At 47.8% G+C, this 15,748-nt stretch overlaps 1 protein-coding gene and 1 pseudogene across 1 annotated transcript; one reads left to right on the top strand and one right to left on the bottom strand.

Annotated features, from left to right (window-relative positions):
• The window catches only part of LOC115137814 (rap1 GTPase-activating protein 2-like), a 62,131-nt pseudogene extending 50,062 nt beyond the window's left edge, over positions 1-12,069 (top strand).
• On the bottom strand, positions 11,958-14,914 carry LOC115136989 (uncharacterized). The gene is made up of 5 exons (XM_029672946.2): positions 14,561-14,914; positions 13,871-14,209; positions 13,488-13,691; positions 13,241-13,269; positions 11,958-13,143 (listed from the first exon to the last, which is right to left on the bottom strand). Exons 1-5 carry the CDS (start codon positions 14,607-14,609, stop codon positions 13,039-13,041), a joined length of 726 nt encoding a protein of 241 aa, XP_029528806.1. The 5' UTR covers positions 14,610-14,914; the 3' UTR covers positions 11,958-13,038.
• Between the last annotated feature and the right edge of the window lie 834 nt (positions 14,915-15,748).

Here is a 15,748-nt window from a genome sequence, read left to right as displayed (position 1 = left end):
CACCTAATCTTGCGTCATTTGGCCATATGCTCGAAGTTTAATACACACCACAGTCAAAGAGCTTTGGAAATTGACGAGTACACAGGTTGGGTTTAGTTGCAGGATGCAGTAGGTAGTTGGACCAGTTCGAATCCCGGGCCAGGCGCTGGGAAAAAAATGGGGTGAATTGATCTGGAAACTGGAGGGCTGCTGGGTTCACATCCTAAAGATGTTGGGCCCTTGGGTTGGGCCCTTAAGCAAGCCTCCTTTACCTCAGAACATGTTCTCCATCCAGGGGTACTGCGCTTGTCTCAACTGTGTGCTGAGATAATGACTGTATTCATTTCCCTTCTCTTCCTCTGTCCTCTTTACTCTCTCACTCCGTCTCCGCTCCCTCCTCTGTCCCCGTCTCTGTCCCGTCTCTCTGTCCCCGTCTCTGTCCCGTCTCTGTCCCCGTCTCTGTCCCGTCTCTTTCTGTCCCGTCTCTTTCTCTGTCCCGTCTCTGTCCCCTCTGTCCCCTCCTCTGTCCCCGTCTCTGTCCCTCTGTCCCTTCTCTTCTCTGTCCCCTCTCTCTGTCCCGTCTCTGTCCCCGTCTCTGTCCCCCTTCTCTTCCTCTTTGTCTCTGTCCCCTCTCTGTCCCCTCCTCTGTCCCCGTCTCTGTCCCCGTCTCTGTCCCGTCTCTGTCCCGTCTCTGTCCCCGTCTCTGTCCCCGTCTCTGTCCCCGTCTCTGTCCCGTCTCTTTCCCCGTCTCTGTCCCGTCTCTGTCCCGTCTCTTTCCCCGTCTCTGTCCCGTCTCTGTCCCCTCCTCTGTCCCCGTCTCTGTCCCCGTCTCTGTCCCCGTCTCTGTCCCGTCTCTTTCCCCGTCTCTGTCCCGTCTCTGTCCCCCCTCTGTCCCGTCTCTGTCCCCGTCTCTGTCCCCGTCTCTGTGTCCCCGTCTCTGTCCCCTCCTCTGTCCCCGTCTCGTCTCTTTCCCCGTCTCTGTCCCGTCTCTGTCCCCGTCTCTGTCCCCTCCTCTGTCCCCGTCTCTGTCCCCGTCTCTGTCCCCGTCTCTGTCCCATCCTCTGTCTCTTTCCCCGTCTCTGTCCCCCGTCTCTGTCCCCTCCTCTGTCCCCGTCTCTGTCCCCGTCTCTGTCCCGTCCCTGTCCCGTCCTCTGTCCCCCTCTGTCTCTGTCCCGTCTCTGTCCCCATCTCTGTCCCCCTCTGTCTCTGTCCCGTCTCGTCTCTGTCCCCGTCTCTGTCCCCGTCTCTGTCCCCCCTCTCCCGTCTCTGTCCCTCCTCTGTCCCCGTCTCTGTCCCCGTCTCTGTCCCTGTCTCTGTCCCGTCTCTGTTCCCGTCCCCGTCTCTGTCCCCGTCTCTGTCCCCTCCTCTGTCCCCGTCTCTGTCCCCTCCCCTCTCCCCTCCTCCCCGTCTCTGTCTGTTCCCGTCTCTGTCCCCGTCTCTGTCCCCGTCTCTGTCCCCTCCTCTGTCCCCGTCTCTGTCCCCGTCTCTGTCCCATCTCTGTTCCCCTCCCCCTCTGTCCCCGTCTCTGTCCCCTCTGTCTCTGTCCCCTCTGTCCCCCTCTGTCCCCCTCTGTCCCCCTCTGTCTCTGTCTCTGTCCCGTCTCTGTCCCTCCTCTGTCCCCTCTCTGTCCCGTCTCTGTCCCATCTCTGTCCCCGTCTCTTCCCGTCTCTGTCCCCCTGTTCCCGTCTCTGTCCCCTCTGTCTCTGTCCCCGTCTCTGTCCCCTCTGTCCCCCTCTGTCCCCGTCTCTGTCCCCGTCTCTGTCCCCTCTTTCCCCCTCTGTCCCCCTGTCCCCTCTCTGTCCCCGTCTCTGTCCCCGTCTCTGTCCCCTCCTCTGTCTCTTTCCCCGTCTCTGTCTCTCTGTCCCCGTCTCTGTCCCCTCCTCTGTCCCCTCTGTCCCCTGTCCCCTCTGTCTCTGTCCCGTCTCTGTCCTCTGTCTCTGTCCCCTCCTCTGTCCCCGTCTCTGTCCCCGTCTCTGTCCCGTCTCTGTCCCCTCCTCTGTCCCCTCTCTGTGTCTCTGTCCCGTCTCTGTCCCGTCCCTGTCCCCTCCTCTGTCCCCGTCTCTGTCCCCGTCTCTGTTCTGTCTCTGTCCCCTCTGTCCCCTCCTCTGTCCCCCCTCTGTCCCCGTCTCTGTCCCCGTCTCTGTCCCCCCGTCTCTGTCCCCTCTGTCCCCTCTGTCCCCTCCTCCCCGTCTCTGTCCCCGTCTCTGTCCCATCTCTGTCCCCTCCCTCTGTCCCCGTCTCTGTCCCCCCTCTGTCCCCCTCTGTCCCCCCTCTGTCTCTGTCCCGTCTCTGTCCCACTCTGTCCCCGTCTCTGTCTCTGTCCCCGTCTCTGTCGTCTCTGTCTCTGTCCCCGTCTCTGTCCCGTCTCTGTCCCCTCTCTGTTCCTCTGTCCCCGTCTCTGTCCCCGTCTCTGTCCCCCTCCTCTGTCCCCGTCTCTGTCCCCTCCTCTGTCCCCGTCTCTGTCCCCGTCTCTGTCCCCTCCTCTGTCCCCGTCTCTGTCCCGTCTCTGTCCCCTCCTCTGTCCCCGTCTCTGTCCCCTCCTCTGTCCCCGTCTCTGTCCCCGTCTCTGTCCCCTCCCTGTCCTCTGTCCCCGTCTCTGTCTCCCCGTCTCTGTCCCCTCCTCTGTCCCCGTCTCTGTCTCCCTCCTCTGTCCCCCTCTGTCCCGTCTCTGTCCCATCTCTGTTCCCGTCTCTGTCCTCTGTCCTCTGCCCCCTGTCCCCCGTCTCTGTCCCCCCCTCTGTCTCTGTCCCCGTCTCTGTCCCCTCCTCTGTCCCCGTCTCTGTCCCGTCTCTGTCCCATCTCTGTTCCCGTCTCTGTCCCTCTGTCCCCGTCTCTGTCCCCGTCTCTGTCCCCTCCTCTGTCCCCGTCTCTGTCCCGTCTCTGTCCCATCTCTGTCCCCTCCTCTGTCCCCGTCTCTGTCCCCGTCTCTGTCCCCCTGTCCCTGTCCCCGTCTCTGTCCCCGTCTCTGTCCCCGTCTCTGTCCCCTCCTCTGTCCCCGTCTCTGTCCCCGTCTCTGTCCCCTCCTCTGTCCCCGTCTCTGTCCCCTCCTCTGTCCCCGTCTCTGTCCATGGAGTCCCCGTCTCTATCCCCGTCTCTGTGGGGTCCCTCCTCTGTCCCCGTCTCTGAGTCTCTGGGGTGGGAGGGGGTCCCGTCACTCCAGACCATGGTGGGGTGGAGGGGCTGCCGCAGAGCACCGAGTGCACAAAGAGTACCTTCTCGGTGAGCAGGGGGGAGAGGGTGGAGGGGGAGGAGTGCTTGAGGTCATAAAGTCATATTTACACACAAATGAAACTGGACATACACATAATCGTGGTAAATTGCACGTTTTGCAAACATTTGCTCCAATTAGTCTTATGATATCAACATGTACTTTTGCAAACAGTCCCATCCATGTAACATAATCATATAATCGGTGTGCTGATGTAGTTTCAACTGTTTTGTATGTGAAGGGTAGTGGTCCATCACAATGTAGCCCAAATCTGCCTTAATTGAGCTCTATCAGCCTCTTAAAGCTGTATATTGCCTGCTTGTTAATGCTGTGTCTCTCTCTCCAGCCACCAATGCTGTCAGCCAAGTCTCCCCTAAAGAGTCCAGTGAAGCGTCGTTCAGGCCTCTTCCCCCGCCTCCACTCCAGCACAGAGAGCCCCTCGGACAGACACGCACGCAGGTCAGCAGGCTTTCCATAGCCTGGTCCCAGATCTGTTTGGGCTGTTTTGTTAATGACCACAGGAGCTGGCAAGACATCACAAACAGATCTGGGACCAGGCTTTGCATTCAGGTCAACTTTTGGTTTGTGTATTTATCATCAATAATACTGAGGCTTTTGTCATGTCATTGTGTACTTGTTCTATCTGCTAACTTGGTCTGTATGTTGTTGCAGTGACCAAAAGACCCCAGACATTTGCCCCCTCGGACAGGAAGGGAGATCAGAGACGTCGTCCAACCCCAGCTCGCCAGAGATCTGCCCCAACAAGGAGAGGTGAGATGAACCACAAACAAAACACTGGACATGAACACACAAGGTGTGCATGAGGTGTGCAGATGCTTTGTAAACCTCTCCTCTACTCCCATCCCCTCTCCTCCCCTCTCTTTTCCTCTTGTCTCCTCTCCTCCCCTCTCCTATCTTTTCCTCTCGTCTCCTCTCCTTCCATCCCTTCTCCTCTCCTACCCTCTCCTATCTTTTCATCTCATCTCCTCTCCTTCCATCCCCTCTCCTCCCCTCCCCTCTACTATCTTTTCCTCTCGTCTCGTCTCCTCTCCTCCCATCCCCTCTCCTCCCCTCTCCTATCTTTTCCTCTTTTCTCCTCTCCTTCCATCCCCTCTCCTATCTTTTCCTCTTTTCTCCTCTCCTCCCCTCCCCTCTACTATATTTTCCTCTCGTCTCGTCTCCTCTCCTTCAACCCCCTCTCCTCTCCTCCCATCTCCTATCTTTTCCTCTCGTCTCCTCTCCTTCCTTCTCCTCTCCTCTCCTCCCCTCTCCTATCTTTTCCTCTCGTCTCCTCTCCTTCCATCCCTTCTCCTCTCCTCCCCTCTCCTATCTTTTCCTCTCGTCTCCTCTCCTTCCATCCCTTCTCCTCTCCTCCCCTCTCCTATCTTCTCCTCTCGTCTCCTCTCCTTCCATCCCTTCTCCTCTCCTCTCCTATCTTTTCCTCTCGTCTCCTCTCCTTCCATCCCCTCTTCTCTCCCCTCCTCTAATGCTGTTCCTCTACCTCCTGTCACCAGGCCGTTCCTCAAGCTGAAGGACTGCAGCAGCAGCAGACCCAACATCTCTCGCTCCTCCTCCAGCACCAGCAGCTTCAGCAGCACCACCGGAGAGGGAGAGGCCCTGGAGGAGCTTGACACTGTGAGGGCCCGCGGCCACGCCACTGGAGAGACAGGGGGCTGGGGAGGGGGAGGCCCTTGGGGCATTGTGCTGGGGGGCGTATGGAGGATGGACAGAGGGTTGGGGGATAGGGAGTAGGGAGGCAGGGGGACAATGAGGCGGTGGGCTGGGAGACAGGGCGACAGGTGGCTGTAGAGCAGAGGGGTAGGGGAGTGGGGTGTGTTGAGATGGGCTTGGGTGAGCCATAGCATTTGGATCAGGACCGGCATGGTGCTTCTGGCACAAAATTGGGCAGGTCATAGGCCTGTGGTGCTCAGAAGTGGTGGGATCCAAAATGATGTATTGTATAAGGACCATGTTTGTTTTATCATTAACTGCATGAAGGCATCAACAAATTGCACAGTTGGAATGATGTGAGAGGATCTGGCAGCACTGAGAGAAGAAATAGAGGGGATGCAACCTCATGACAGCTGGTGATTAAGTCAATTATGGTTCCTGTCACTCTCTCTGGATCATATTGTGTTGGATGTCAATCACGCACGCTTGGCAAAGGATGAGAATGTCATATCATTGTTGTATCACCCACACATTACACAAACAGATTCGTGTTTACACACACAAAACTGCTGTTCCAGAGTTTACAGCTCAGTTTACAGTCTTGCTGTTGAACAGAACTCTGTTAATATCCTACGGCTGGAATTTGTGTGTCCCTCCGGAACAGTTTTGGAGAGCACAGCGGCAGCACACTGCTGAAAACCGACCATGTGTAGTAATTCCAGTTAAAGTCTGTCTGCCTTGAATTAGTAGCCCTAGTCTGTAGTCTGTAGTGTGTAGTGTGTAGTCTGTGGTGTGTAGTCTGTAGTCTGTAGTGTGTAGTCTGTAGTGTGTAGTGTGTAGTCTGTGGTGTGTAGTCTGTAGTCGGTAGTCTGTAGTCTGTAGTTTGTAGTCTGTATTGTGTAGTCTGTAGTGTGTAGTCTGTAGTGTGTAGTGTGTAGTCTGTGGTGTGTAGTCTGTAGTCTGTAGTCTGTAGTGTGTAGTGTGTAGTCTGTAGTCTGTAGTGTGTAGTCTGTAGTGTGTAGTCTGTAGTCTGTAGTCTGTAGTCTGTAGTGTGTAGTCTGTAGTCTGTAGTCTGTAGTCTGTAGTCTGTAGTGTGTAGTCTGTAGTGTGTAGTCTGTAGTGTGTAGTCTGTAGTGTGTAGTCTGTAGTCTGTAGTCTGTAGTGTGTAGTCTGTAGTGTGTAGTCTGTAGTGTGTAGTGTGTAGTCTGTAGTCTGTAGTCTGTAGTCTGTAGTGTGTAGTCTGTAGTGTGTCTGTAGTCTGTAGTCTGTAGTCTGTAGTGTGTAGTCTGTAGTCTGTAGTCTGTAGTCTGTAGTGTGTAGTCTGTAGTGTGTAGTCTGTAGTGTGTAGTCTGTAGTCTGTAGTGTGTAGTCTGTAGTGTGTAGTCTGTAGTCTGTAGTGTGTAGTCTGTAGTCTGTAGTGTAGTCTGTAGTCTGTAGTCTGTAGTGTGTAGTCTGTAGTCTGTACTGTGTAGTCTGTAGTGTGTAGTCTGTAGTCTGTAGTGTGTAGTCTGTAGTGTGTAGTCTGTAGTCTGTAGTGTGTAGTCTGTAGTGTGTAGTCTGTAGTGTGTAGTCTGTAGTCTGTAGTGTGTAGTCTGTAGTGTGTAGTCTGTAGTCTGTAGTCTGTAGTGTGTAGTCTGTAGTCTGTAGTGTCTGTCTGTAGTCTGTAGTCTGTAGTCTGTAGTCTGTAGTGTGTAGTCTGTAGTGTGTAGTCTGTAGTGTGTAGTCTGTAGTGTGTAGTCTGTAGTCTGTAGTCTGTAGTGTGTAGTCTGTAGTCTGTGTGTAGTCTGTAGTGTGTATTCTGTAGTCTGTAGTCTAGTCTAGTGTGTGTAGTCTGTAGTGTGTAGTCTGTAGTGTGTAGTCTGTAGTCTGTAGTGTGTAGTCTGTAGTGTGTAGTCTGTAGTGTGTAGTCTGTAGTCTGTAGTCTGTAGTCTGTAGTCTGTAGTCTGTAGTGTTTAGTCTGTAGTCTGTAGTCTGTAGTCTGTAGTGTGTAGTCTGTAGTGTGTAGTCTGTAGTCTGTAGTCTGTAGTGTGTAGTCTGTAGTCTGTAGTCTGTAGTCTGTAGTGTGTAGTCTGTAGTCTGTAGTCTGTAGTGTGTAGTCTGTAGTGTGTAGTCTGTAGTCTGTAGTCTGTACTGTGTAGTCTGTAGTGTGTAGTCTGTAGTCTGTAGTGTAGTCTGTAGTGTGTAGTCTGTAGTGTGTAGTCTGTAGTGTGTGTAGTCTGTAGTGTGTAGTCTGTAGTGTGTAGTCTGTAGTCTGTAGTCTGTAGTGTGTAGTCTGTAGTGTGTAGTCTGTAGTCTGTAGTGTGTAGTCTGTAGTCTGTAGTCTGTAGTGTGTAGTCTGTAGTGTGTAGTCTGTAGTGTGTAATCTGTAGTGTGTAGTGTGTAGTCTGTAGTCTGTAGTCTGTAGTGTGTAGTCTGTAGTGTGTAGTCTGTAGTGTGTAGTCTGTAGTCTGTAGTCTGTAGTGTGTAGTCTGTAGTCTGTGGTGTGTAGTCTGTAGTGTGTATTCTGTAGTCTGTAGTCTGTAGTGTGTAGTCTGTAGTGTGTAGTCTGTAGTGTGTAGTGTGTAGTCTGTAGTCTGTAGTCTGTAGTCTGTAGTGTGTAGTCTGTAGTGTGTAGTCTGTAGTGTGTGTGACAGTGGAAGCATACAAATGGATGACTACCCTCACCCTGACAGCTCATCCTCATCTTCCTCTTCTCCTTCCTCTTTCTCCTCGTCGTCGTCCGTCCCTCTTCCTCTTTTTCCTCATCGTCATCCTTCTCCTCCTCCTCTCCCAGGGAACCCACCCGTCCATAGCCTCGTCGTCCGTGTTCAGCCCCTTCCCTTCCCTCAGCGTGGAGAGCCAAGGCTCGGCCACCCCCCTCATCATGTGTCGCAGTCCCACAGGTAACACTGATACACTACACAACACCTAGGTGTGACTGACCGGGATCCAAACCTGGGTCTCCTGCGCACCACAAGACCGTGTTAGCCCTCTGGGCTAAAGTCTAGGCATTCTGCAAGTCATTAGGCTTGCTCAACACATGAGTATGGTTTTCAACCACCTCTGTTATATACTGTAGGTCTCTATGCCCTCTGTGTCCATATGTTACACTCTAGAGTACAGTCGTGGGTTTGTTTACGTTCTTTACTATCAGGAAGCTCACGTTACTTGCGTGATTGTTTGCGAGTATGTTTCCTCATCCTCAATGTGTGATTGACACTAAATAATAGACTATGTATTCGTCTGTTAACGGAGGCTTTATCTTATTCTCCCTCCAGATGTGAAGAGTAAGATGTCTCCCAGGTCAAACTTGAAGTTCCGCTTTGACAAGATGAGCCACTCCACAACAGTAAGTGATGTCTCACTGTACTATGCTATACTGTACTGTACTCTACTGTAATATACTATACTGTACTGTACTATACTATACTGTACTCTACTGTAATATACTATACTGTACTGTATTATACTATACTGCACTGTACTATACTTAAGCAATAAGGCACAGGGGGTGTGGTATATGGTCAATATACCACGGCTAACGGGCGTTCTTATGCACAACGCAACGCTGAGTGACTGGATACAGCCTTAGCCGTGGTATATATACCACCAACCCCCGAGGTGCCTTAATGCTTTTATAAATCACAGTCCCTTCACTACACGGTCTGATCTGAGCTAGGTTCTGTATCACAGTCCCTTCACTACACTGTCTGCTCTGAGCTAGGTTCTGTATCAGAGCCCCTTCACTACACTGTCTGCTCTGAGCTAGGTTCTGTATCACAGTCCCTTCACTACACTGTCTGCTCTGAGCTAGGTTCCGTATCACAGTCCCTTCACTACACTGTCTGCTCTGAGCTAGGTTCCGTATCAGAGCCCCTTCACTACACTGTCTGCTCTGAGCTAGGTTCTGTATCACAGTCCCTTCACTACACTGTCTGCTCTGAGCTAGGTTCTGTATCACAGTCCCTTCACTACACTGTCTGTTCTGAGCTAGGTTCTGTATCACAGTCCCTTCACTACACTGTCTGCTCTGAGCTAGGTTCTGTATCACAGTCCCTTCACTACACGGTCTGCTCTGAGCTAGGTTCTGTATCACAGTCCCTTCACTACACTGTCTGCTCTGAGCTAAGTTCTGTATCACAGTCCCTTCACTACACTGTCTGCTCTGAGCTAGGTTCTGTATCACAGTCCTTCACTACACTGTCTGCTCTGAGCTAGGTTCTGTATCACAGTCCCTTCACTACACTGTCTGCTCTGAGCTAGGTTCTGTATCAGAGTCCCTTCACTACACTGTCTGCTCTGAGCTAGGTTCTGTATCACAGTCCCTTCACTACACTGTCTGCTCTGAGCTAGGTTCTGTATCAGAGCCCCTTCACTACACCTCATCTCTTATCTTCAGTACACTATCTAGCTAGAGATCCTGCATTAACCTGTCAGCTTGATCGATCTCTCATTCGAATAGTGATGATGATGATGATGATGATGATGTTGTAATGGGACATTTCTGTTATTTTCTATTGCAGTCCGAGTAGAAATCTGGATATTACCTAAAAAGGGACAACACTGGCTGTTGGAGCAAAAAACAGCCACAACATCACCCACGCATCACAATGGAATCCCAAAATGTACTTACCTTCATGACTTAAGGGAATTAAGTTTACTAGCTAGTGCGTAAGAGCACACACGCAGACAGATACTGAGCTGGAAAGGAGAGAGAATACTGTGAGTCTGAACTAAGAAGGGGTGAAAGAAAGGTTCCTCTCAGTATCTCTCTCTCGACATGTCTGGTATAGAAATAGCTCACAGTGAGAGGTGCCCACGTGTTGCTGACATCACACCACATGTTTATTGGCCCCTGGTCTGATTAAAATACTCATCTGCAACATTAACCTTATACAACTAGACAAGGCAAAGGTTAAAGGTCCAATGCAGGCATGTTTATCTCAATATCCAATCATTTCTGGGTAACAACTAAGTACCTTACTGTGATTGTTTTCAATTCAAATTGTCAAAAAGAAACAGAAATAGCTTCTTAGCAAAGGGCAATTTCTCAAGCAAGAATCTTGCTAGGCCTGTGGGGAGGGAACACTGAAAATGAGCTATTATTGGCAGAGAGGTTTGGAACTCTCTTTCTTATTGGTCTATTAACCAATTTACCGCATGGTGATGTCACCGTGGAAGGCCAAACCTCTATCCCAGCAGAACAGGCTGAAATTTCAGGAGCTCTTTTCAAACAGCTCCTACACTAAAAGGGCATTATCATCCTTTTCACTATTTCACAGTATTATACCAACCTCATAATGTGGAAATATATATAAAACACAGGACATTCTCGTTTTTGACTGCACTGGGCCTTTAACCTCACAACATTCGTGGTCATTGATTGATGACACTGTGGTGATAGGTCACTTTTCCGCTGGACTCATCTCTCCTATTACAGTGATTGTTTATTGTTGTCCTCTTCTGTTATGATCTCCATATCTGGGTCCAGGTTGGTGTAAGTTGTTGTACTATCCTTCAGAAAGGGATGTTGTTGTTAACCTGGGGGACTGTCTCTCTTGCCTTTGCCCCAGTATGTCTGTTTGGGGACAGTTCCTCTATTGCCTAACAAGGAGTTCCTGCTGCAGTAGTTTAGCTGCTTTTTAAGTCACCTGTTGTAATGCTGGTCGTCTAAACCCCTTGGGCTCACATACAGTATGTATCTGCTGCACAGTCAACGCAGGTCAATAGAATGGATCAATCCACAATAGAGATAGATACAGTATTTATATACTGTATAGATACTAGGGTTTCTAGGGTTGGGGTCAATTCCATTTCCGTTCCTTTTTTTATTTTTTTTTATCTCATAGGAAGATATTGAGGACAGTTGGAATTTAACTATACTTCCTGAATTGACATGGAATTGATAGATACAGTGTTTATCTCTATGGCTCAATCCTCATCAAACAGTTTTGAAGTATTCAAGTTTGTCTTAAGCTGCAGAAGGAAGGGACTTTACCCTCATGAACCAAGTGCTCTATTATTGGAGATTTGCTCACATGAAAAGAAAAATGCCATTGCGCTCTGTCACAAGCTTAATATAGCCAAAGTCGCGCCTTACAATCTATCTCAAACCCTTTCACCTTCCGGGTGCTTCTCACTGTGTGAGAGGTTGAGCAGAGGGTTTGGATAAGGTTTATTTGGTTTACGTTTAGCTGTGGGTGTCTGGTGAATCCAAAACCTGCGTTCAAATACTATTTGAAATCTTTCAAATACTTTGAGTGTGCACTCCAGCCTGCCTTGGTTTGCAGTTTTTGGGACAGGCAAGTTAATCAAGCACAGATCATGGATTTGAAATGGTTTAATATAGTATTTGAACCCAGGTCTGCTTTTCACATGCCCTTATACAAACATCCAGTTGTATTTCACCCAGTTCATCAATGTTCGTTGAAAACATGTCTGCTTATGAAGGATGCATAGCTGAGAAACTCACAGACTGCTCCATGGAAATCATGTTTAGCCGTTCAAGTCATTTCGCAATGTTTTTTTTTCTCTCACTAACATTTTTCCAAAAATAAATAATTGACCAGAGAATATTTTAAAGGGATCTTACGTATTTTGGAAGTGTGATTGAACGCTATGTGATTTTGATGGTTCATTTTTCAGTCTTAAGTGAAAGCAAACAGAAAAAAAAACATTTGATGTTAAAAAAACAATTTAAAAAAACAATGTTAGAGCATTGTAGTTCCAAAAGATATTATAATGCAACTTTACCTTGTTGTAAGCTATATGATTATAAACTAATCATGTGTGAATGTCTTCACCCAGGAACGCATCGAAATGGCAAGGTCTCCATTGATGTGACCAGCTATATTTGAGTTTGGGAGAATATCCATGCACTATAGAGGTTCATTCTTATCGCTGGAGTATTTGTGACTGGAGTTCTGTTATGTGGTACACAAAAACTCAGAAAGTTGAGCAGGGCAGAGAGTTAAATAGGAACTAGTCTTTTAGTTCGTAGAGGGCATCCACAAGTGCCCCTCAGCCTACTCTCTATTAATAAGGCCATAATTTATTGATTTTATCTTTTGCTATTGATGTTATGTAAAAATGTAATTGCAGATTAAATGAACGAAATAGGTCAAATGAAAAGAAATTTTAATTTAAAAAGCCTACAAATGCATATGTATATTTCGTTATGTAATGTGACATTAAGAATTTATTATGAAATAAAATGTTGTATTTTGTGTCAATTTGTGTTGTGTTGCTTAATCCAGTGACCTCACAGGAAGGAACAGAGGCATATCTGAATGTTCTTGTCTGTTAATTATAAAAGGGACATAGCATGCTTTAGACCTGGGTTCAAATACTACTTGAAATCATCTTAAATAATGTATATATTTGCCTGATTGAGCTTGCCTGACTTAACGGACCAATGGAATAGTCCAAAAAAACTGCAAACCTCACCCCTCTGCTCCTCCAGGCAGGCTAGAGCAAACACTCAAAGTATTTGAAATATGTCTAATAGTATCTGAACCCAGGTCTGCTTTACATGGAACATTGTTTGGAGGGGGAAACATTTAATACACAAGGCAGAGAAAGTAGTTTCCACCAATGACATAATAATTACAGCTTTAACCAATAAAAGACTGTTGCACACATCATTATTTAGACCATTGAACATAGATGATTTTCTCAGATGATTTTCACATGGCATCACATCATCTAGCTGAGTGCGTGGATAGCAGTCACTGCATGGCACATACAAAATACAGAACGCATCTGAAAACATTCAATCCAGAGCTCTGAAATGTGACCACTTGGTCGAAAACAGTCTGTTCCATGCGGAGGTGAATATTGTAGTGAATTCAGGGGATAGCCTTGGTCAAGACTCGAACCCGGGTCCAGCGACTGTCAAGCCAACGCCTAAGCCTTTACGCCAAGAGATCCAACCATTTGACGAGGTCACTACCTACTGGCCACAGACGTCAATTCAACGTCTATTCTGATTCAGAGGGGTTTGGGTTAAATGCAGAAGACACATTTCAGTTGAATGCATTCAGTTGTACAACTGACTAGGTATCCCCCTTTCCCTTTCACTTATTCCACGTTGGTTCCACGTACTTTCATTGAAATTACGTGGAAACAACGTTGATTCAACCAGTGTGTGCTCAATGAGTAGGAGATGGGTTAAGGTCTCTACAATACAAAGTCTGACTGAGTCAGGAGAAGCGGAGAGAGGAGTAGACTGTGGGCTGTGCAGCTTCTCGTTGAGGATTAGGATTCGGCTGTTCAAGGCAGCCCTTTGAAAGAGCTGCATAGACCAACTGCAAGAAAACAGACACTCAAGTTAGCCCGAGGAAGCATTCTAGAAAAAGGTTAACGATAAGGGCATTCAGAAGCCATTATTCAAAGAACACGCACCTCTATCTTTGGTTTAGGCTTGGGTGTGGCTGCAAAGAAAAGATACGAGTCAAAAGCAGAATTAATGCACACCTAATTGGGCACTTCACAAATTAGCATTAGACTTGGCCTTTAAATAAGCAGTAGACACATTCAACTGTACAATTGGATAGCAAGTTAATGTACAGTGCTGTGGTAGAAATGTGCATGTCAACACACTGCAGCAAGATGTTATGAAACTGTATCGATAAAGAAAGAGATGTCTTACGGGGCTTGTCCTTGCGTGCGCTTCGGGAGCGTGGCGGGGGGTTCGGCGGTGGTATTGGTGGGGGCTGAGACGGGACCTTTGACCTTCTATGGCAAGCCAGACCCAGAACCAAAACCAGGGTGATTACCAGGGTGATTACCAAACAGGTACTTACATACACCGCCACCCTGGAATATACCTTCCACACGGATGTGGGTGGTGTGGCTACAGAGAAAGGGTACAGCAAAATCAATGATGTCAGAGCACATACCAGTCTACTTGTCATCTCGGAATGTGGAGTGATCATTTTCTGTGATTGTTTCTTATTTTGGGGGTAAAAAAAATAAATACATACTGTACATTACTTGCATGAAATGTATTAACAATAGAAGGACCATATGTACCTGCAGTAATGTTCACATGTGTCATATGTCCAACACTGGTGTATCCCTCAACCCAGGTGATCTGGCATTGGTACATTCCATGATCTGATTGGTTGACGTTGAGGATGTCCATGAGCAGACGGGTTCTATTGGTTGTCAACGTGACATTGGAGAGATGATGCCTTGGAGTGGGACTAAAGAGAAGGAACTGTCCCTCTGTTGACAGACCCCATCCTCCTGTCCAGCCATCATCTCCACAATGCTGAACAACACAGGATAGGGAAAGAGTGCCCCCTTTTGGTACGTTAACAGAACCTCTCTTTGCCAAGATAGAAGTCACACACTCCTCTGCATCATGACCTGAGGGAACAAAAGTTGAAAAGAAGTGAACACATAAATATGATACAAACAATTCACTAGACAACAGAGGAGCAGCATCTACAGCAATGAATATCCTAACAGCAATCTACATTTATAGTAATGAGAGAGAACTAATTGAGAGTAGTTATTCCCCATGAAACCTCTCTTGTAGGAAAGCAGATGGTACATCAATTTAGATTAGATTGTTTGATTGATTACTTGTCCTTTCTTTTCTTGAGTGACATCCTAGATAGCTGTTTCAGGTGCTTGTTGGTCATCCTACTTCTGGTTTTAAAACCAAGGTTATATCCACAACTGTCAGGAATCCTAAACATAAGTAGTTGGACTTACCCGGGAGAATGCATAGACAGGTCAATGAGAGAAACAGACAGTTGTACATGTCTTTCTTTCCCTTAGAATAGTATGTTTTTCTTCAGCGTTCCCCTTCCAGTTACTTTCCCCTGTATGAGCTCATGCCGGGTTCCATAGAGCAGCCCCAAGACATGTCCTGGTGCCTCAGGAAGCTGGACCGAACATTATCAGCGCAATAACTACTGTGTTTTTACCAGGCGTATATAAATTGTTCTTCGTTTTTCAATTGTTCTCTCACTTTCTCATGACATTTTTCCCCCTCATTGGGAGTGTACTCTCCGCAATTGCGAAATGGTTTCCACCAGCTGCCTCAGTCGAGTTGGAAGTAAGGAAGGAAGTTCGCACGCACACATGCACACGCACACACACACGCACACACACGCACACACACACACACACACACACACACACACACACACACACACACACACACACACACACACACACACACACACACACACACACACACACACACACACACACACACACACACACACACACACACACACACACACACACACACACACACACTCTCACTCTCACTCTCACTCTCACTCTCTCCAACTCCAACTCCAAAAGGCAAATCACATCCTTCCTCAGGCTGAACACTGAAATCTGTGGGCTGGGCACAATTATTAACTCCTTTCATAGAAAATACATTCAGTATTACATTTACTGAAGAATACATTTCCATGGAAACCAAGAAGAGAGTGTGTTGAATGTGTATGTTTTTGATTGTGTCTGTACATTGAATCTAATTTTTTTTCTATTTCAAAGGAAGATTGTGTAATGGCATGGACCATGTTGTAAAGTAAATCTCCTTGTTGCTTCTATCCAACCAAGGCTATATTTCGAACCAATTCAGGCCAACCGCAAGGTAGTTCAAACTGTAAAATGAGAGCAACAAAATGAGTTATTACGGAATAATAAGAACGGTATACATACATTCCACAATGATTGTCACATTTCAACTGAATAACTTGGTATAGAGCAACTGTACTGACTCTGATGATCCTCTAATATGAGGTCCCATGTCCTCACCAGTCTCGGGCATACTTCTTTTTAGGGGCATGTTTTTTTATTTATTTTTGTATTTCACCTTTATTTAACCAGGTAGGCGAGTTGAGATCAAGTTCTCATTTACAACTGCGAGCTGGCCAAGACAAA

This window comes from Oncorhynchus nerka, linkage group LG11, assembly GCF_034236695.1.
Source record: "Oncorhynchus nerka isolate Pitt River linkage group LG11, Oner_Uvic_2.0, whole genome shotgun sequence".
NCBI lineage: Eukaryota > Metazoa > Chordata > Actinopteri > Salmoniformes > Salmonidae > Oncorhynchus > Oncorhynchus nerka.
The sequence above is the reverse complement of the archived record's forward strand: the minus strand, read 5'-3'. Positions and strand labels throughout refer to the sequence as shown.